Raw genomic sequence first — 23,104 nt, forward strand, 5'->3', positions numbered from 1 at the left:
CAGAACACATCTGGACAAGTCTGATGTGCAGAAGTTGGGACTTACCTTTCGAGCCTTCATCAGAATGCAGACACCCAAGGAGAAGAAGATGCTGGAGCTTGACAGGTCTGGACCCTGGACAAATACAGGCATCACTTGCTGGGTGGAACCTCATGTACATGGTTCTGCCGCGAGGCAGCGCTCAGAAGGTGGGAGGTCTCTGTCGATGCCTCAGGTCTGCTTTGGAACATCACAGTCTTGGTCATGAGCTGCTATGGATGATCGACCAAGGGTGGGGGAGAGGAAGGTCAAGGTGTGAGTGGAAGAGGAAGCTGTACCAAGGGGTTTGAGATTGGAGGGGGGCCATGACGGCGTCAGGAGGGGCTGAGGTTAGTGTGGGGGCCAAAGGCATCAGGGTGGTGTGGTTGGGAGGGGGAAGGAGGGTGACCGGCGGTGGGGAAGGAGGGAGTACAGGGCGAGGACAGTGTAGTGGGAGAGAGGAGGAGAGAGTTCAGAGAGGGGAAGGTGTCTGGGGAGAGGTGGGAGTTCAGTGAGAGGATGATATCCAGGGAGAGGAAGGAATTCTGAGAAGGGAAAGTGTCCAGGGTGGGGGAGGGAGAAGGGAGGTTGGAGAGGGGAAGGTGACCAGTGGAAGGAGGGAGTAAGGATGGAGGAGGGAGTAAGGGTGGCGGTGGGAGTCAGGGTGGAGGAGGGAGTAGTGGGAGGCGAAGTCCAGGTGAAAGTGCAAGGGAGGGGTCTGTGGAATCAATGACTGCCTCAGTGAAAGTGATTATTTTCAGATTATAAAGTGACAAATGTGTTCACCTGTGCAATCACTTGTGATCAGAATTTCTTAACTTTTCTTGGTCTACCACTTGTTTTAGGTGCAGCAGGGGTGGAGAGAGCCTGTGAAATATTTTGGTCCTGTTCACTCTGATGACTTCAGCATGCATCCTCTGGAGAGCCAAGACTTGAGGGCCCCGGCTTGCTTTGGCTGTCCTCCTATGGACCAGCTGCTCCCTCTGCAGTGACAGAGGATGAGATTGAGGGGAGTCACAGGCAAAGGGGACTTGGAGGGAGGGGACAGCCTCTGAGATTCCTGAGTGGATGAGCCACGGGATGTCCAGCTGCTGCTCCTCCCTTCGGGTGCCCGAGGGCCCTGGCCTGACTCCGTGAGAGGAATGAGCACCTGGAGGGACATTGAGGTGCCTTGTTTTCCCTTCGGGTTGTCAGTGCAGGAACTTACCACGATGGAGTGCAAGTCTGAGCACATTTCTGCATAATCTGGGATTATGGTCCCCATGGCTTCTGCCATCTTCCCCACGGGGACCTCCCTGTGCACACGTGGGCAATACTTCATCAGAGAGCAGGCAGGCTCACTCTTCTGACTCACGAGCCACTCTGTTGATGGCTTCCAACAGCTCTGCGTGATGTTCCCCTGCCTTCTGCTCACCCTCCGTGATGAGTTGGAAGGCCAAATCCAGAGGTTCATCATCCGACTTGAACCTCACAGATACCTCTTCCCCAGCAGTCCTCTGAGTGCCAGGGAGCTCAGCTGAACCTGTTTTTTCCTGTTGTGGACACTTGTCCGTGCGGTGACCACCAGATTGTGAACCCGAGTCTGTTCTAGATCTAGGTCCCACCGAGGTGTGTGTCGCTGTGCTGGTGGAGGGTGTGAGTAAGCGCTGTGACAGGTCTTCCAGGCTGCTTGTTTCCAGCTCTTCAGTGGAGGTGTCCTTTTCGCTGGAGTTGAGTACGTGGATGGAGCCGAAGGACTGGCTGGCTGAGGGTGTTGGTTGCTTGGCAAAGCTCCCTGTGAACCAAAGAGATAATTAGTGCATGGCAGCAGAGTCAAAAGCAGGAGTTGTATTGAGAGAGGGATGATGTGGTGCAGGATCCCCATGTGGGTGTTCATTACCAACCCCACTGTCACTGCAGGCACGGCTCACGTTCTCACCAGTCAGCATGATGGCATGCTCCTCAAAGCAAGTGAGGAGCTTAATGTCAGCCACTCCAGCCCCGATCTGGGAACTCTCCCTGCTGTTGTGAGCCAACTTCTCCTGCATGAAAACAGATGGAGAGAGTGTGAGCAGGACACTTGACACTGCGTGGAATGTTTGTGTGGTGAGCGGAGCCATGGACGGGATGAGAGTACAAGCTCCAGAGGACGTGGGCCTGATGGAGGTGTGAGGGTGTGTGTGAGAGCTAGTGGTGTTGACCCTTGTGGTGTGGGATCCCTGTGGATGTGTGATGGGTTTGTGAGTGTGTGAGTTGAGAGTGATGAGGTAGCAAACTCACCCAGGCAGAATAGATGAGAGCATTCATTCTCTTCCTGCACTGGATGACTGACCTCCTCTGTGCTCTAGTGGCGCTGACCACCGGTGCCACCGCCTTCCAGGCTGGATTGGTGACTCTGGTGGACCTTTTGCGGCTAGAGGTCTGGTAGAGGACACCACGTCCTTCCCATGCATCCAGCTGGCACTCCAGAGAGGCGTTACTAAATTTAGGCGGTGGGGGGGCTGCCATCACCTTTGCTTTTGGGGCCACCTGTCACCTGGAGCAGACATGAAGTAGGCTGCGCTTCAGTGCCCAGAGCAAGGGAGCGCTGAGGTCTCAGCACGGCAGGCAATTCCAAGCCCAGCCACCAGTGATCCGGCATGTGTCCCATGAATGTATTATTAATGAGGTGGGACGGGCTAGGAAGGAGAAGATACAGCACCAAAACCCATCATTTCAGCCGGCGGGTAAAATATCTTTTCTCATGACCGCTAACAAACTTAGTACAAATCTGGTACGATTCCACCCGTAATTTTAAAATCCTCTATCGGGGCATCCATCAGGTTTCTCTTTATTTTGTCATGATCAGAGTAGGGATCTGTATATCAAAAAAAAACAAATTTACTGAGTGACCCTTAAATGTAGAAATTACCAATCAATATTTCACATTTTATAGCTTTTATTTTAAAAGGAATCAGAAGCAACATAAATTAAAAAATAATTTAACAGGCAAAATACAGTTGCTATAAATTATAAATTATACATGGAATAACAGATACAACCCAGGTAGATGTCACAGATTGTTCCCGGAGTCCACTCTACCTGTATGACGCTAATTTCAGCCACAGAGTTCTTCCCGGTTGGATCTTCCTTGGGCAGAAATTCAGTCCCTTTCCTTCAAGGACTTAACTGATTCTCTGCAGACAGCAGCTTCTATGTAAGCAGTGTTACACCCAGGCAGCCTTCTACACAATGCCATGCTTCTTTCAGAAACCTTCTTGATTCTGAGCTCCCATCAGCCATGGTAGCATTGATCTGCCACAGTCATCTTTACCGTTGCATGGGGTGGCCAATTCTGGGCATTCATCCACTTGGAAATGAAAGAAACAGCAGCGTGCATTCCAACTGCTCAGGAGTTCCAACTCTCTGACTCAGCTTACTGTCTGCCTCCTCTCTCCAGCTCTTCTCCTTCCTTTTGTTTGCCTGCTACATAGCCTCTGTATTTTAACTTCAGTTATTACTACTTTCAGGTCACGGGTCACCAGGTTACATGGACCCATATTTCATATTATCCAAAATTTACTGTTGATTCTTTTACAATTGCTGCAAACTCTTAAAAGTCCTTTCAAACATTTAAAAAAAAATTAAGTATTTCCCAAATGTTTTAAAATAATTGCAAATTTTCCTTAATGTTACTGCTTCCACATTCCACAAAAGGCTGTCACATTTTCCAGAAATGTGCCTTTTGAAACTTCAAAATATCATGTTCAATGACCATTTAATCTTATATATTTCTTATACAGAAGAAGCATAATGGTTTTTTTTCTGTGGAGTAGCTGTTTTGAGACTGAGACTGCATTATGCTTTGACTATGCTCATAAATGCATTGCCAGGCTATGGCCTGAAGCCTCATTCCTTTTGTGGCACACAGATAAGATCAATAATTACACCAACTTCGTTGTGCCATAAAACATTCTCTGGTGCATATAGTATTTACTTGTTAATTGTTTATTTGCGTATAAATTACCATATACTTCTATCTGATCTACAGGTGTACTAATAAACATTTTATTTATCTGTCACAGGCAGGCTGGGAAGGCACCACATCAAAATAATATGTTCACAACACCACTTATTTTAAGCATAAAAAAACACGAATCCTTTCATCAAAACTGTCCTATCCGATTAATCAAAAATCACTTGCCAGTGGCATGATTGACCTTAAAATGAAAGACATTTATTTTTCTTAGAATTGCACATTAAGTGATTTGCAGGGCCACATATTTGACATATAATTCAAAAGTGTTAAGGGTATTTGTTTATGGTGGGTTATTTAGACAGGGGACATTGAATATTCTACCTTTTGATTTGGATCCTGTTCTTGTTTGCAGTACTGGTTCTTCTTATAGTAAACTTGCCTTTAATCCTGAACCTGCAGGCTCAAATCTTGCTGCTTTGATTCTCCCTGGGAGAGCAGAAATTCCCCTCCCCAACCCACTGAGAGTCGCTGGTCAACCAGAGGCCAGCAGATCTCCATTGCAGGTGCACCACTGGAAGTGTTGGCTGCTGCTGGCAATGCACCCATCACAGGCCCAGGATTCAGCAAGGGACCCAGGCCAAAAGTGAGCGCGGGCAGGATGGGGAATATGAGGATGGAGACACTGGCTGGGGTTGGGGGCAGGAAAGGGTGGAGGCGGGGGTGGTACAGTGTGGGAAAATATTGTTCTGGCTTCACTGTTTTCACCCTGTGATTTATCCTATATTACCTTAGGAGCTCCTTGTGAGGTGCCTCCTTTTGAAAAAGTCCTATCTTTTGGAATCATTCCTGATTACTGACTTCTCTAATTCACTTTGTTGCTCATCTCAAAAACCTCCTCAAGGCCTTCATGGCCTTTAAGGAAAGACAACCAGAAAGGTGGAAAGTACCGCATCTGTGGCTTGGTCATACTGGGAAAGCAACTTTAATATGATCTAACTAATAAGGCCATACAATTGAGCATTCTCATTGCCATCTCAAACGTTTTGGACATAGTGAATAATGAGTTGGCTCCCAGACATCCCAGATATCTTTCAACTTCTCTTGTAGCAGGATCTATCATACCCATGCACGGTCTCATTTTTATTTGCTACGAATTCCATTTTCCAGCACTTAACCCAATTAATTCCCATCAAGCTTTCTTCCTTAGGCCTGGCAGCATCTTCTGAAACCAGAAAGTCGCAGTTTAAAAGCATCTAAATCTAATAAGTATCATGCACTGAGATTGTGAATTCAGACCATTTATATATACTGGGCACAAATCTCCAGAATGCCACACTTCAAGTGTAAAACTTAATGCAGGCAACGGGGGTCTCGCCTGCCAGCTGGAGAGTTGGCGAGATCTCGATGTCATCTCCTTTGGGGAAGGTCCTGGTATTAAGTGCCTACAAGGCACTAAGGTAGCCAGTGGTCGGCCTTCCCTGAGATAGCAAGGACTCTGGGGGAGCAGTGCCTGACAATAAGGGGACCAATCCCTTCTCAGAAGCCTACAAGCAAGTCCAATAAGGGTTTGCTTTTCAAGTTCCCCGCATAGCAACTGCCCCACTCACCACTCTTTGCGTAACAAGGATAACGGGCTGAGGCCATTAAGTGGTCATTAATTCTCCACTTAAGGACCTCAAGTGGCATTGGGGCAGGAAGGCCATCCATAAACCTTTCAGCACCAGATTTAACTGGGCAAAGCGGGAAGACCACCCTGCACATTCTAGCCCAATTAAATGCCCCTCTGTCTCCAAACTTGCCTCAGGGAAAGGCAATAAATTCCCCCCTCCACCCCACCCCACAGCCTTATTCAGTGAGGCCTGTCTCTTCTTACAATTTCCCTCCACTTCCTTTATCTTGTTACCAATCCATTCTCACACATTTGTCTTCTTAGCTGTTGACGCTAGTTTGTAAAGAAGCTCTTCAAAGGTGTCTCGGAGTGGTGGGTGGATGGGTGTGGGGTGGGGATGCGCTGTGGGGATTGTTTGGAAGGGAGGGAGTTGAAAGAGCTAAATAGAAATTTAGCAGGGCTGATTGATGGTCAGTTATACACCTTGCCTTACTTTCCTCTTTGTTAGTTTAATGCAAGGAAAGCCAGACCATGTGTATAATGGATGGCCAATGTGCTACTGGCCAATTTACACCCTGTTACAGTTGAATTTTAGCCCTTGATTCTTTTGGAATTTCAAAGATCAATTTAGCCACTTTTACCGTCTCGGATACAGTTGATCACATAACTCTTTTCCAGTGCTTCTCCGCCAAAAAAGAATTTTACAGTCCCCTGCAATGGATTGGCAGACGGGTGGGGATGGTGTAAAATTAGATGTGATACCATGGGCACCTTTCGACACCTACCTGCTCACCACCAAACCCCACCGGAATTTTACACCAATCAGGGGAGACGCCCACCAGCCCTTGGCCAATTGAGGTCCTCTAGTGGCCAATTAGTGGCCACTTATGGGCTTGTTTCTGTCCCGCTGAAATTTTTCACACCGTGGCAGGGAGGAGGGAGTTGTGTTTGAAATCTATCAAGTTCCACTCCTAAGGTTACTTGCAGGAAAGTGGGATCTAGCCCCACTACCACCCACCACCCCCCTGCCCATTGGAGGTCCCTCCAAAGTCTGCTCTCCCCCACTCTGCCCTGCTTTCCCCATCCATGGCCTGTACACACTACCTCCACCCTCCCCAAAGAAAGGGCATCCTATTCTGAGCCTGCTGAAAACTCCCCTCCCCTCCCAACTTACCTCTATCCGGCTCCAAAAACAATCTTCGCTGGGGACTGGATGCACTCCTGTGGCACTGCTGGTACCAGAGTACTAACAGCCATTTGATTGGCCAGCTGCCCTAGAAGGCAGGACTTCCACCCCCAGACGGGGGTGGAAGTCTTGCCCCAAGCCACTTAACACCCTTCCAAGCGTTTAATGGCTACAGGGAAGCCCACCAGAACTGGGTAGGTTTGCCATCACCTTCAATGCAGGGAGTGGCAGGAACCTTGGCGAGCCATAAAATCCTGCCCCATTATCCATTTCAGTGATACTGTGCTTACTGTATTTCACTCTTAATGGGCCAAAGTAATTCAAGCAATGGTTTCCCATTTCTGCACATTCATCCCAGGAGTCTATTACAGATCCACCCTCGACCTCTTCCTCTTCCAAATCTACACGCTGCCCCTTTGCAACATTAATTAAATACATGAGGTTTGCTTCACCATTTATACTAATGATGTGCAGCTTTACCTCTCCACCACCTCTCTCAACTCTTTCACTGCTTCTGTGCTCTCAGATTGTTTTCCTGACATTCAGTTCTGAATGAGCCATAACTTCCTCATATAAATGTTGGGAAGCAATTGTCTTCAGAATTTGGCTACAAATGCCATATGCTACCAATTCTACTCTCTCTCTATCCACTTTCTCAAGCTGAATAAAACTGTTTGCACTCTTAGCATCCTATTCAATCCTGAGCTTAACTTCTTATCTCGCTTCTTCTCTATCACAAATATTTTCACCCAGAGGGTGGTTGGAGTCTGGAACAAACTTCCTGAGAGGGTGGTGGAGGCAGGTTCAATCGAGATATTCAAAAGGGAATTGGATTGCTACCTGAAAAGAGAAAATGTGCAAGGTTATTGTGCAAGGTTATGGGGATAAGGCAGGGGAATGGGATTAGGTGGAATGCCCTTTCAGAGAGCCAGTGCAAACCCGATGGGCTAAATGGTCTCCTTCTGCACTGTAAAGCTACTGTAATACAAAGATCACTTAATTCCACAATCTTAATTTTGCCAAATCCATCTCAGTTTCCACCCATCTCCTGAAGAAACTATCATTAATTTATTTGTCACTTCCAAACTTTATTACTTCCATGGTTTCTTGGCCAGCCTCCCTTCATCCAGTTTCTATAAATTCTATTGGCCACATCAGTCTCGTACCCATCAATAACATGCATTGGCCCTGGTCCCATAATGCTCCATACTTAAAACACCTTGTCTTGCACTTAAATCCCTACATGTCCTTACTCCTCCAGCTCTACAATCCCCACACCCATACTCTGCCTCTTTCTCTGACTTTGCTGCAGCCATTTCCATCAACTTACCATTAAAGGTCAAGCCTTCAACCAGCTCGGCCCACACCCTGGAATTGTTTTTCTAAATTCCTCCACACCCACCACCCCATCCACCCCCTCTCCTCCCTATGGATCTTCCTTTGAAAGCCACTCCATTTGACAAAAAATTTCCTGATCCCTCCTAATCTCTCCAACTTTATCATGGCAGCCGGTATCATTTTGTCTCTACCAAGCTCTTTGGAACAATTTTCTGCACAAAGGGAGCTACATACATCCATTTGCTTTTAATTGGAGAAAATATGATAGAAATGAGAAATTATCTTGATCATTCAGTTGCTCAAAGGAAAGCAATAACATGCATATATGAAGGATACATTGAGCCATGATTCCAGATCCACAAGACACCTGGTGAAAATGGGCAATCCTCAAGCAAAACTTAAAATTGGAAGATTTTGCCCCTAATATAAACTATGTTGTACAGCGACTTTTGACTATGATTGGATGGGTAGTAGATGGACAACAATGATCAACTTCTTCAGAAGAAAAGTTAATATTTTGTGGATATCAAGCCAGCTGTCCAAGTGGCAGATTAGCTCCAGGCTCCCAGCATCCAATGGGATATTATGGGCCACAGTGTTTTAGCTTTACTGGAGATTTGTTTGGATAAAATTGGGACTGTGGGAATAAATCGAATTTAAAAGATGATGTTTATGGAACTATAATAAAAACAGCTTATCAGGGATTAAGGCAGATCAGATTGGAGAAACCCAGCAGCTTCAAAACAGAGAGAGAGTGGTGGTGACTGAGCCAAGGATCTAAATCCTTGGAGATCTGAAATTAAGATGTAATACTGGAAGCATGCAGTAGGTCTGTCAGTCTGACAAACGTTCTGCATCTGAAATGCTCAAACACTTCCCTTCCTGAATTCTCGTAAATCCCACTATGGTTCTGTTACTTCAAAAAGCATTATGGATACCTAAGATTTTAGATAATTGCTGGTAGGATACCTGAATGGAGTGTCTATTGTCAATTGATGGTTGAAACTCTGTTCTCATTGTTGTCGATCTTAGATGGTTCATGGTCTGCAACAGTACTTACTGTGGAGGCAAGGTAGCTGGTAAACTTTACCTTTCATTGAACATTATACTAACTATGTATAGTACAAGCTTAGCGCAAGGCTGTACATAGCACTATCTCTCAACATATTCTACTCACATGACTTCACGTCACTACGTCACTGATACTGTAGACTGTATATTTACATGCTTAACATGAACCCTTCATACTACAGAAACTTCGCCAGGAATTTCGCACAACCACCCCCACCCCCCCAGGAACAGAAGCAGGCTGGCAGCCGACAGGTCGTAAAATCAGGCAGGATGACAGAGGGAGCATTGACTACTCACCTCCTGCTGGCATTTTATCAGTGATGGAGTGGATAGCTCATCTACACTTTGGCCAATTGAGGCCCTTAGCAGGCCAGTTAATGGCTACTTAACAGCCTCCATCTGCCACCACTGGTATTTTATGAGCGGGGGGGGGCGGGCGTGTGGGGTTGGTGGGGGGGTGCCCTGGCAGCTTGGATATGGGCTCACAGGAGTGGGTCAGGGTTCTCTCTCTCCTGTTCAGTCACCCTGTGCCCAATGGAGGACACGCCCACCAGCGGAAAAGGCCACCCCCCACTCGGACCACCCCGGCATCCCGATCGCTTCACCCACCTCCCCCCATCCTCTTGCCAGAGCCTGTCTCACTGGTCACGTTGTGACTGCCCCACTTACCTTCAAGCTCAGCCTCCAGCTGCACTCATGTTTGGGGTCTAACTGCAGTGCCTGCAGTGGGCATCTCTCCTGGCCATCTAATTGGCCTGCAGTTCTTGGAGGTCCTCCCAGATGAGGGCAGAAGTCACGACCTCAAGTAGTTAACTGTCTGACAGCTGTAAAATCCAGTTGTGGCTTCCTGGTCCTCCTCTGGACTCACCCCCAACTTTTCATCCAGTGGGCGATGCCACCACCTCCCTGTAAAATTCAGCCCCTAATGGCAACCCTGTGTTCACTAGGTCTTTAACCTGCCATCCTCAGTCACCAGCACTTCCTAAATATATCTGTTTTCTTATTTTTTTTAGGTTTACCTACACCCTTGGTGAAGGAATGTGGCTGCCGCTTAGTAAAAGTTTCGTCATTCCCCCAGCAGAACTTGCCATCAACCCTTCAGCAAAATGCAAGACAGACATGACGGTGATGGAGGATGCGGTCGAGGTCAGGTAAGTAGCCAGAGAGAAATAGCTTGGCTGACTGTGCCTCTTCCAACTTACACTGGTCTTGATCCACTTTTGACCCAATTAGATCTATGACTGCTGTAATAAATTTGAATCCCTTTGAACTCTAAGTTCAAAAGTTTGAAACTAACTTAATATTGGTAATAGGTAATATTTTATCTAAGCATTACTGAGACTTAATGCATTACAACAATCAAGCAGCAGTTTAGAAAATAAAATTGAGAGCCTTATATAACCATTATAGTCCTTGAGGTAGAAGGCTTGCCCATTCCCTGTTCCATCTACTCATATATGTGTACACCTATCCTTTGCCAGACAGGCTCTTCTAGAGTGAGAATGACCCAAACCCATTGTGGTACACACCAAAAGCCAGCACTGTGGAAAAACCCATCCAATCATAGACACAACAATTTCTTTGTTTAGCCACAGCCTGGGCTGCCATTAAATATCTTACTAACCTAAACACAAGCTTGTTCAGTGCTTGCTTTCTGCTCTCATATTTGACATGTAGAGCCTTGAGGACAAGAGTTCTAACCATTATTAAAATCTAGGCCAGGATTTTACGGCCCTCCCACCCAGCGAGATATTACGGTCCCGTCCAACCGAATGGGGGTTTAAATGGCTCGCCGCATTTGCCAGATGGAGACACACCATGGCAGAGGCTGTAAAATCCTGGCCCTAGATTTTTACACACTTCTTCTCAATTCTAACTGTTGAGAAATGTACCTAAAATATTAAACCTAAACACTAACAACCTTAATATTAAGCTGGAACCTAGCACAGTTTAATGCTGGAAAATAGTAAAAATGAATTATATTTGATTATATTTCAACAACTTACAAAAGTTTGTGCATTCCCACAGGTGCATAAAGCTCTAGGTTTTACCAGGCTCTTTTCTCCTCTCTTCTAATTGTCTTTTTAAACTACTAGGCCACTTGTGATACTGCCAAAAGTCAGACCACAGTCCGAAGCAGTGTATTTTTGCGAACAGTATCTTTAGAGAAAAACTTACTATTTAACTCTTGTGCAACGCCTAGGGTCCTGAGAAACTCTCAAAAGCCTACATGCTTCAACTGGCAAGATATCTGAGAGTGTCCCGAGTATGAAATGAAAGGCCTGAGAAGTTAGCAAGTAATAATCAAAATCAGGGGCCCTGAGCCCTGTAACAATATGGTTACAAAGAAGTGTCATTTTCTACAGCATACATTTTGGAAAGTTACAAGTTTGGAAAGTGAGTGCTAATTTATGCCATGTCTACCCCTCCTTACTCCAAGAGCCTCCAATCTACTTACTCCAAATGTCATGAAATTTGTTATTGCAGCAGCTAGTACATATGTGATGGCTTTTGGTGCAAACCGCTTGGTGGAGTCCAATTCTAACACAAACATCAAGCTTCTGCTGAGCTTTGGACCAGTATCATTTGGCTCTGAGAATAGAGTCATCGGGTCATAGAGGTCTACAGCACAGAAGAAGGCCCTTCGGCCCATCGAGTCTGCACCAGTCAAACAAGCACCTAACTATTCTTATCCCATTTGTCAGCACTAGGCCCATAGCCTTGTATGCCATAGCATCGCAAGTGCACATCCAAATACTTTTTCAATGTTATGAGGGTTTCTGCCTCTACCACCCTTTCAGGCAGTGAGTTCCAGATTCCCACCACCCTCTGGGTGAAAAAATTCTTCCTCACATCCCCTCTAAACCTCCTGCCCCTTACCTTAAATCTATGCCCCCTGGTTACTGATCCCACCATCAAGGGGAAAAGCTCCTTCCTGTCTACACTATCTATACCCCTCATAATTTTATACACCTCAATCATTTTCCCCCTCAATCTCCTCTGCTCCAGGGAAAATAACCCCAGTTTATCCAATCTCTCCTCATAACTAAAACTCCCCAGCCCAGGGAACATCCTGGTAAATCTCCTCTGCACTCTCTCTAGTGCAATCACATCCTTCCTATAATGCAGATTCTAGAACTGCATGCAATACTGTAGCTGTGGCCTAACCAGCGTCTTATACAGTTCCACCATAATCTCCCTGCACTTATATTCAATGCCTCGGCTAATATTAAGCTTTATCTGATATTTTAAATCCTCAGTACAGGCCACATTTAAAAGAGTTATCAGCTGATGTAAAGAATGCGTTAGCTGGGTCTGAGAAAAATAGATGAATAAATCACAACATGCATTGCTGTCAGAATGTAAAAGAGGTGATTACCTTGGAGACGTATTTTCATTTATGTTGGATGTAATGAATACGCAACACACTTTAAAGAAAATTATTCATTGAAAATCTCATGTCAGGTGTCCTGTTATGATTTTAAATGATGCAAAGGTATATTAAACATGAGAAATGGGATTGTTTTCTGCAATAAATGATATTTTGAGCAACAGTGATGAATATGTTTAGATACTGGGGATGAACTTTCCAAGAATTAATTATGTGGTAATTGTCCAATGGGATTGCTGTTCTGTGCCATGTGCTCTATCTGGGTCCTACCCAACTGCATCAATCCTGATGGCTCAGCTAGCTGGGCAGTTGACAAAATCTGTGCCGCTCAAGACACACTCACTGCAAATGTAACACAGTTGAATGTTGCATCGCATTGCCTCACTTGCTCTATTCTCCCTTAAGAACCTGTGAGATGTAGCTTACCAAGTGAAGAAGACAGGCACATACATTTTCATTTGCTTCTGCTCACTAACTCTGTCACTTACTGCCTGTATTGTCTTTCGCGTCTTGCTTACTCAGTAACTTATTTATCCAGAAAACATCTGTCTTAGTAATAGATAACCCAGCAGTTAACCAAGTTTAAACTTCTGCCATTTTAAAAGGAGATGATGTGACATCCACTTGCAGATGTCAAGGAGGTAAAGGATTTTAATACGGATAATGTAAAAAACTACTGTCTTTTCCTGATGGCTGCATAGGTACCTACATGAAAACACTGTGCAAGTACGTTCTCTAACATTGACATGCCTATTTGACATTGCATGAAGATTGTAATAGTTGACTTAGTAGCACATAAAATCATTGCTATCATGCATTTAATTAGAAACTGGTGGAAATAGAAAACGCTTCTGAAGTTAATGGCACAATGTCATGATGACATTGCTCGCATGAGACCAAGTACTTTAATGTGGTTTATGTTATTCTACTTCAACTTCCCAAACAAAGAAGAAAAATTTGCCAATAATTTGTCATCATCTTGTTTTGATCCGCTAAATAAATAGTCTTTGTTAAAAAGGGAATTCTAATAGGTAGCACATGCTGAGTCTCTGGAGCAATTCCAGGCAGGTAAATAAGAAAGTGATGCAGACAGCACTATGTTCTAAGGCATATTAAGTTCTGTCGATAGCATCAGAAAGTTAGAAAGGGACATAGACAGATTAATTGAGTAGGGAAAACTATCACAGGTGCAATTCAGAGGAGAAGTACAAGATCATCCACTTTGATGATCTACACAGATCACTAGTGCACTGATACAAAAGAAATCAAAAAAAGCTAATGGAGTTTTGGCCTTCATTTCAAGGATATTGGAATACAAAAGTGAGAATGTGATGCTTCAGTTGTACAGAACTTGGTCAGATCCCATTTGGAGTACAACATTTGGTTTTGGACACCAAACAACAAGAAGTATTGGCCTTGGAAATGGTGTGGTAAAATTTCACTAAAATGATGCTGCAAGTTAAAGGTTTACAAACATACGCATGTATAAGTATACGGTTTAGATTATGAGTACAGGTTGCACATACTTGATTTGTATTATAGAACAATAGAATGATTGTAATAAACTTGGAGTGCAGGGCAGGTTTCTTGTAAGAAACAGTAAACTTTATTTACAGAGCTCCTAATGAAGCTATATTCTCACATCAAGACCAAGGCTGGAAAGCTCCACCCTGAAGATTACCCGCGCTTAGGGTTAATTCGCCTGTACAGTTACATGATCCCCATAACAGTATAAATACAATCCATCAAATTATAGATTTAACCTTTGAGGACGTTTTCTTATTTGGGTTGAGCAACACAACTCCCCAATTTGAGATTCTTCCATTGGATAAACTTGACCAGGAACTGCAGCATCAGGGACATCCCTAAACAATGGCAGTTCAGAATTATTTACTTTAACCGAGACACCAAGTTCTTTGTCTATATGGCACCTCAGGGATCAAAGGTTCATCTTCAATTTCAGGTGGAGTCACTGGTTGTTGGAGTGTGCCTTGACTTCTGAGATGATCCATGTGTTTCTTAACAATCCTGTTTTCCGCTTTCACTTGATGTGACAAAGGTCCTGTTTCAAAGACAATTGTACCAGGAATGCATCTCAGTCCAGGAGCAAAATTTCACCCAAAAACTGTCCCTCCCACAGTAAATTCTTGACCTTTACTGTGAACATCATGATTTATTTTCTACGACTCTGGTTTCTCTCTACCGTCCCCTCTAAGTTAAGGAATACTAGACTCAACCTTGCATGAAGTTGGCATTTAATTAGCAATTCAGAAGGTGTTGAATCCGTGGTTGATTGGGGAGCCCTGCAGTAGTTGAACAGGGATTTTGAAATTTGTGTTTCTAACATTCCCTCAGATAATTTCTTCATGCCTGTTTTAAAGTTTTGTACTGCTCTTTCTACAGACCCATTGGATGAGGGATGATACAATGTTGTTCTGACACGTTGAATCCCATTTAGGCTCATGAATCTCTGGAATTCCATACTAGTGAAAGCCATACCATTATCTGACACAATAATTTCTGGTAGACCACATACACTGAAACATAGGTGCAGCTTTTCAATAGTTGCATGTGAATGTAGGTGATCTCACTTCATACACATCCATCCACTTTGAATGTGCATCAATGTTCAACAAAAACCTAAAAATGGACCTAAATAACCCATGTATAACCCAGGGTCAACTAGGCCACTTCCACAGATGCAGTGGAGCTGAAACAGGCAGCTTCTGCTGTTGCTGACACTGGAGACAGTGTTTCACCATTTTTTATATATCACTGTCTAGACCTGGCCACCAGACAAAACTTCGTGCGAGCATCTTAATTTTCAAGACACCAGAATGTGCAACGTGAAATTCGGTCAATAGTGGTTCTCTTCCTTGCAAAGGGATGTCAACTCTTGCTCCCCATATTAAGATACCATCTTGACAACTCAGTTAAGATTTAAAGGCATAGAATAATTTTAATTCTTAAATATGTGACTTCAGTTGCTTGGAAAGTGCACTTTTTCAAATGAATGCCAGCCTCCAAAAATCTCTTCAAAATCACAGAATCACAGAATCCTTGTAGAAGGAGGCCATTCGGCCCATCATGTCTGCACTGGCTCACTGCGTATTTTAACTTAGTGCCAGGCTCCTGCCTTTTCCCCAGAACCCTGCACATTGCTCTTATTTAAATAATCATCCAATGTCGTCTTGAATGCTTCAATTGAACCTGCCTCCACCACACTTCCTGGCAGTGTATTCCAAATCCTAACTACTCACTGTATGAAAAAGTTTTTTCTCACCTCACATCTGCTTCTTTTGCAAAACACTTTAAAACTGTGTCTTCTGGTTCTCGATCCACTTATGAGCGGGAACAGTTTCTCCCTATCCACTCTGTCCAGACCCCTCATGATTTTGAAAACTTCTATTAAGTCTCCTCTTAGCCTTCTCCTCTCCAAGGAAAACAGTCCCAACTTTTCCAATCTTCCCTCATAACTGGAGTGGCTCATCCCTGGAACCATTCCTGTAAACCTCTCCTGCACTCTCTCCAATGTGTTCATGGCCTTCCTATATGGTGGTGCCCATAACTATAAACAATACTCCAGCTGAGGTCTAACCAGTGTCTTGTATAAGTTCATCATAACCTCCCTGCTCTTATACTCTATGCCCCTATTAATAAAGCCTAGAATACTGTATGCTAGAAACAGCTCCCTCTACCTGTCCTGCCACCTTTAATGACTTAAGTACATGTACCCCCAGGTCTCTTTGCTTCTGTACACCCTTTAGAACAGTACCCTTTATTTTATACTGTCTCTCCATGTTCTTTGTTACAAAGTGTATCACCTCACACTTCTCCACATTGAATTTCATCTGCCACCTGTCTGCCCACTCCACAATTGTGTCAATGTCCTTTTGAAGCTCTACACTGTCGCCCTCACAGTTTACAATTCTCCCAAGTTTTGTGTTATCCACAAACTTTGAAATTGTCCGCTGCACACCACGATCTAGCTAATTTATTTATATCAGGAAAGCAAGGGTCCCAATACCAACTCTGTGGAAGTCCACTACAAAACTTCTTCCAGCCTGAAAAATACCCATTAACCATTATTCTGTGTTTCCTATCCCTCAACCAATTTTGTATCCACATTACTACTGTCCCACCTATTCCATGACCTATAACTTTCCTCACAAGTCTGTTGTGTGGTAGTGTATCAAACGCCCTTTGGAAGTCCATATACCCCACACCAACAGCCTTGCCCTCATCAACCATCTCTGTTACCACTTCAAAAAACTCCAGAACCTCTTCTAAAATGGTCAAATGTTTCGCTTCCTTGGGTTTTGTGATCAGGACGTCATCCTGGTACCCTATAATTCAGGGAAGTTCTTGAATTAGGCTTTCCATGGTTCTTTAGAAAATCGCACAGGCAGATGACACGCCAAAGGATAGAGCCTTTGTGTGTTTATGGTGACATACCCTCTTGATGTGTTGTCTAACTCAAGCTGTTAGTATGCATGGCTCATGTCTAGTTTAGTGTAGGATCTTCTGCCTGTAGATTTAGTGTGCAGATCTTCAATCTTTGGGATTTGTCTAATTTAGCAGCCTTGTTCACAGTTAATTTGTAATCTCTGTAGATGCAAATGGTTTGATCTGGTTTCGTCATAGGGGCTATGGGTGCTACCTATTCTGAAAATTGAACTGGCTGGATTCTTCCTAACTTCTCTAAACATCACAGTTCTGTATCCACCTTCTTCTTTAGGGTGTAAAACATAGGTCCTGACTTAAAAAACTGGGATGTTGCTTCAGAATCCATGTATATTTTAGCTTGAAGACCTTCAATCTTTCCCAGCCCATCTGGGAATACTCTGTCATCCCTTTTTAACAACTTGGGAATTCCTCATGTTCTGACTTGAAAAATTTCTGACCAGTTTAATTTCATTTCTTTCAACCAATCACAGCCCAGAAGACTAGGTCCTTCACCTGTTACAACAATCACTGGCAGCTGGGCTGTCTGTTGCCTGTTGGATACAGGTACAGATGTGATACCTTTCACCTGTATTGCCTCTCCAGTATACATTTTTAGCTGATCTATGGTTTATGCTAAAGTCAGTGGCCGGGTACCTTCTCTGAGGTATTTAAAGATGTGTTCTCCCACCACTGTGGTCGATGTTCCTGTGTCAAACTCCATGACTAGAGTTTCCATTTACTTGAAGTGTAACAGTGATTGGTTCAGTTTTCCTGGCCTTCAGGTTGTGTAGGGAATAAATATCAAGATCAACAGCTTCTGGTTCATCTATATTTTATATTTCATTCAACTTGGCCTAATGTCTGAATGACTGTCTTAATCCCGCCCTGCACTGTTTAACAACATGCTCTTTTTTGTGACAGTAGTGGCATTCTGCCTCTTTAAATCTGCAGGTTTCTGGTATATGATTACCCCCACATCAGTAACACTTTAATTTCTGGATTACTGGTGAGCTGCTTCCAGTATTTATTTTTGTCTTTGAGTGATAAGGACCACGTCCCACTTCACGGTTGCCTTCCTGGTCTTCGTGTCATGCCCAGGGGCCGGTCCCCGCCCAACTGCAGAACGGTGCCACGTTGCACACTTTAACCTGCGAGTCCCTCTCAGCGCTCTCCATTGCTAGTGCTATTTCCACGCCATGCTTCAGGTCTATCTCAACTTCTATGAACAAACGGTGCTGAATGGCATTGGCGTGTATGCCACAAACCAAATTGTCTTGTACCATGTTGTTTAAAGTATCACCGAAGTCACAGTGCTCCATTAGTTGTTCTAACTTCACGATATACATTGTGATCGACTCACAGGGGACCCTTACCCTGGAGTTGAACTTGAATCTTTGCATGACTATGGAGGGTTTAGGCTGAAAATGTCTTTTCATGAGGTCTACCGGCTTGTTGAAGGATCTGGAATTTGGCGCGTTCGGAGCCGTCAAACTATGGATTAGGTTATATGTTTTGCTCCTGCAGCCACTTAGGATAATTGCCTTCTGTTTCTCCTCCGCCATTATTTTGCCACAAAGTAGAAACCAAGGCGCTTAATGTACTGACTCCAGTCCTCGATGGATGAGTTGTATGGGTCAATTCTGCTGAAGATAGGCATTGCTGGTGAGTATTCTTTCCTTTCTTCCCTTAAAAATCAAAATGCTAACATCCACAAGGTGAGGTGCTGCATCAACAGTACATATCCTTGTCATCAATTGTAATCGAGTTGGAGTGCAGGGAAGTTTCTTGTGAGAAACAGTAAACTTTATTTACAGAACTCCTAATGAAGTTACATGCTCATACCAAGACCCGGGCTAGAAAGCTCCGCCCCTAAGATGACTTGCACTTAGTGTTAATTGGTCTGTACAGTCACATGATCCCCAAAACAGTATGATAGGTTTAACTTTCAATTACTACCCTGATACATCCTAGAAAGAGCCCCATGTTGCCTGCGCTGGCTCTTTGTCAGGGCTATCCAAGTTCCACTCATTCCTCTGTAAATGTTTTCCCTTCAATTATTTATCCAATTCCTTTTTGAAAGTTACAATTGAATCAGCTTCCAGCATCTTTTCAGATAGTCCATTGCAGATCATAGTAACTATGCAAAAAAAAAACTGTTTCTCATGTTCCCAGTTATTTTTGCCAATTGCCTTAAAACTGTGTCCTCTGGTTACTGACTATTCAGGCATTGAAAACAATTTGTCCTTATTTATTTAAACCATAAACCCTTGCGATTTGAGCAGCTTTATCAAAGCTCCCCTTGACTTACCCTCCTTGAGTGAAAATAATGCAGCTTCTCCTCATCACTGAATTTCTTCGACCTTGGTACCCATTTCCTGCAAACTCCCCAAGGCCTTAACACCCCCCTTCAAGTGTGGTGCCCAGAATGGAACACAACACTCCAGCTCAGGCCTAATCAGGGTCTTATAAAGGTCTAGCTTAACTTGCTTGCTTTTCTACTCTCTGCCTCTATTAATAAACCTAAAATCTATTTTTCAACTTGTCCTGTTATGTGTGTTCATACACCCTGAGATCTCTTTGTTTTGCACCCTCTTTAAAATTGTACAATTTAATTTATATTGCAACCCTTCATTCTTCTTACCAAAATTATCACTTCACATTTCTCGGTATTCAATTTCATCTACCACATGTCTGCCCGTTTTTCCAGTCTGTTCATGTCCTCCTGAAGCCTGTTCCTATTTTCCTCTTAATATTTCTGAAGTTGACGGATGATCTAATTGAATTGTTCTGAATTATGAAGGAGATTTCTCAGGGTAGATGCAGAGAAGCATCTCCTGTGGCGGAGGAATCCAAAACCAGAATGCACCACCTTAAAACTAAAGCTAGGTCACTTAGGGTGAAATTGGGAAGCATTTTTTCACGCAGAGGGTCCTGGAAACCTGGAACCTTTCTCCAAAGGGCTGAAGGTCAATTGGAGCTTTCCAGACTTCAAGGAGGTTTGTTAGGCGAAGGTATCAAGGAATATAGAGACAAGGCTGGTAAACTGAGTGAGGTGCAGATCAGCCATGATCTGATGGAATGACAGAACAGTAGCCTACTCTGATGGTGGCAAACTAGCGATACTGACAGCTGTACGTGAGGGTGTAATTCTGAATTTCAGAGAGGGTTGATGTATTTTGTTACGAACAAATGATGAGAGGGATAATTATAAAGCCTAACAAAGGCATTCAATATCTTCAACACTTCACTGCTCACTTGGCATTACTGTACCATTCTTATATCATTAACTCACATTACGTTGTAGACACATACAAGGCAACTGTGAATATCACACCTCAGAAGCTTCGGATCGCCCCATGATTTGAAATAAAAGTTAAAATTAACTAGCAGTTAAATGAAATTCATTAGCTTATGATCTTCCCAACAATGGCAAAACTGAAGCAGAATAACATTCTGCCTCATTTAAGGTTGATATCCCATTAAAAGAAGGATGATTAAAGTATCCCTCAAGCCCAAACCCCTGTCAGAAATTAAATTAAAGAATTGTGGACTTGAGTGTTCAAGAAGGTAGGGTTGACCAGATTAAGTACATCTATCAAATTTACCATTGTACTGGTGTTTAACATAACAATGTAGTATTTAGCTTATTTCAAGGACTACTCTGTCAACAGCTTAAGTGAGGTGCAGTATCAATTTAAGACCATTTATCTTTTGACTTAAGACTTCAAGAAATGAGTAGCAACACAGAGCTATTTTCCTAGCATCATTTCATTCTCCTGTGTACAAACAATGTTGATTATCATATTAGAGTAATCATTACAGCAGTTATATTAACTTGGTTCAGATATGACTGATTTACGTATTGCAGTCCTGTAGTTCTATTTTTTATTAAATAAAACATCTCCAATTTAAACAATAGAGTTATTGCAGTTACCCTGGATGGAATTTAATGGTTGCAGTGGTGGGTCTGTCCACCAGCTGGAGAGCCAGTGGCAACCCCGGCATGGTCATTCCAAGCACCCATCCACCCAGCCCCCAACCACCCCCCAACCTGACTTAATGCCAAATGCCTGGTTGACAGTGGAGCTCTCGTCATCTTCAGGGGGAATTTCCCACCTCCAATAGCTGCTGGCCAATCAGAAGCTGGCAGCTTTCCCGAACCTGCACTGCCTTTGGGAGCAGTGGCCACTGCTGGTACTGCAGTCGGGCCAAGGAGCAGAAACATCACTGGAGCTCTGCAGGAAAGGTAGGTGAACAGTGTTTGCCAGGGCCAATCAAGGAGACCTCAGCATGTGGCGGGGTGGAGGTTCCGTTAAAAGAATGGACAGGGATCTTCCTGTGTGGGCAGCCCCTACCAATGGCAGGGCTTGGGCTGCTCAAGGAGGCCATTGGCATATTGGCAGGCCTCTGTTTGCCATTGATAGAATACTAGTGATGGTGAGATGATGCCCTTAAGTGACCTTAAAGTAGCCTCAATTTGCCTTCCTGCCCCAGACCTAATCATTGGAGAGGGCTGGGTCTCCACCCAGCACCTTCCCACCCGATTAAGAATTCCCTGCCTCCCAGCCGACCTATGTGGGAGCATTAAATTACATCCATTGTGTGCCATCTTTTCACTTTGTATAGCAGCATATGAAAGAGCAAATGTGTCTTCTGTTTCAGCCGAAGTTGTTAGTAGAAAGGCAAAAAATCTAATTGTTCTTGAAGTGAGAGCATCGTTCTGTGTTTCTTTATCGTGAACTGGTTCAGATTCTCATTGTGGTTCATCACTTCTGTTAGTCCTCTGCAATCCTCTGGTGTCAGAAGACTGGAGGATTGGAACTGTTGGACTTCTATTTAAAAAGGGTAACCCAGGTAACTACAGGTAAGCCAGTCCAATGTCAGTGGTGAGAAAATTACTGGATGCCATTGTCAAGGACAAATCAATTCTCACTTGAAGAAAGTGGGTTGATAAGGGACAGCTCATATAGACTTGTTAAAGGCAAATCATGTCCAACTTGATTGAGGACTTGGATGAAGTAACAGAGAAGGTTGATCAAGGTAGTGTAGTAGATGTTGTGCTTATATGGACTTTCAAAAGGCACTTGATAAAGCACCACACAATAGACTTATTAAGAAAATAGAAGCACATAGGATTAAAGAGATGATGATAACTTAGGCACAAAATTGATTAAGGGATAGGGTGTATAGAATAGTGGGGAACAGATGTTTTTTGCTGATTGGCATACTATGCAGTGGGGTCCACTAGGTGTTTTTTTTCTTGTTAACTGATCTGTTCTTGGGTACAAGGACTATTTTGAAGCTTACAGATGACACATCATGGCCTCTCCCCATCTCTGTAACCTCTTCAGGCTGTGCAAGCTTTTGAGATCTCAGTGCTCCTCCAACACTGAGGTCTTCCTAGTTCCCAATTTTATTCATCATTGATGGCTGTGCCTTCAGCTTTAGGTTCAAGTCCCACTCTAATGACTTACCCAGTGGAGCGCTGCACAGTTGCAGGTGCCATTTTTGGATGATATATTAAACTGGGGTCTGTCTACGCTGTTAGCTGAATATAAGCAATCCCATTGTATCATTTTGAAGAAGAGCAAGGGAGATATTTTGGGTAACCTGGCCAATATTCATCCTCAATCAACAATTGTTAAAACAAATCACTTGGGCCGGGATTTTCCTTGCCCACTGGCGTCAGGGGTCATGACGGGTGTGAGCAGACATTATGGCAAGAAGGCCAAAAATCAGTTTCCTTACATTGTGAAACCAGTTTGCGATCATTATCTCTGCCCGTCAATGGCAGCCAATGTTCCTCGCTGCTGGACAGTTAGGTACTTCATTGTAATTTGTCTGCGTATTGTTATAAGCCCTGCTTGCCGGAATCATCCTCCCATGCTGGATCATCCAAGCACATTGGCATGGTTGTATGCCAACATGTTTCCCAACTGAACATAAGCAATGTGCACCTCGCAAGCTGCACTTCACTCAGGACATTGAGGTTTGTTTGCTTACCTTGCTTTGGGCAGCACCACTTCACTTTACAGGGTGCTCAAGAGCAGGTCTCTATCTACGAGACCAGCTGTAAAGCAGGGGTAGCTTTTCAACAGCTGCAGGGCT

General features: G+C 43.9%; 1 protein-coding gene across 1 annotated transcript in view; it reads left to right on the top strand.

Annotated features, from left to right (window-relative positions):
* astn1 (astrotactin 1) overlaps positions 1-23,104 on the top strand; it is a 2,752,121-nt gene that overhangs the window by 1,509,331 nt on the left and 1,219,686 nt on the right. Inside the window, exon 12 of the mRNA XM_041207794.1 lies at positions 10,173-10,310. Within this exon, the coding sequence (XP_041063728.1) occupies positions 10,173-10,310 (138 nt within the window). The remainder of the gene's footprint in view (positions 1-10,172; positions 10,311-23,104) is intronic.

Source organism: Carcharodon carcharias, chromosome 16, assembly GCF_017639515.1.
Source record: "Carcharodon carcharias isolate sCarCar2 chromosome 16, sCarCar2.pri, whole genome shotgun sequence".
NCBI classification, from domain to species: Eukaryota; Metazoa; Chordata; class Chondrichthyes; order Lamniformes; family Lamnidae; genus Carcharodon; species Carcharodon carcharias.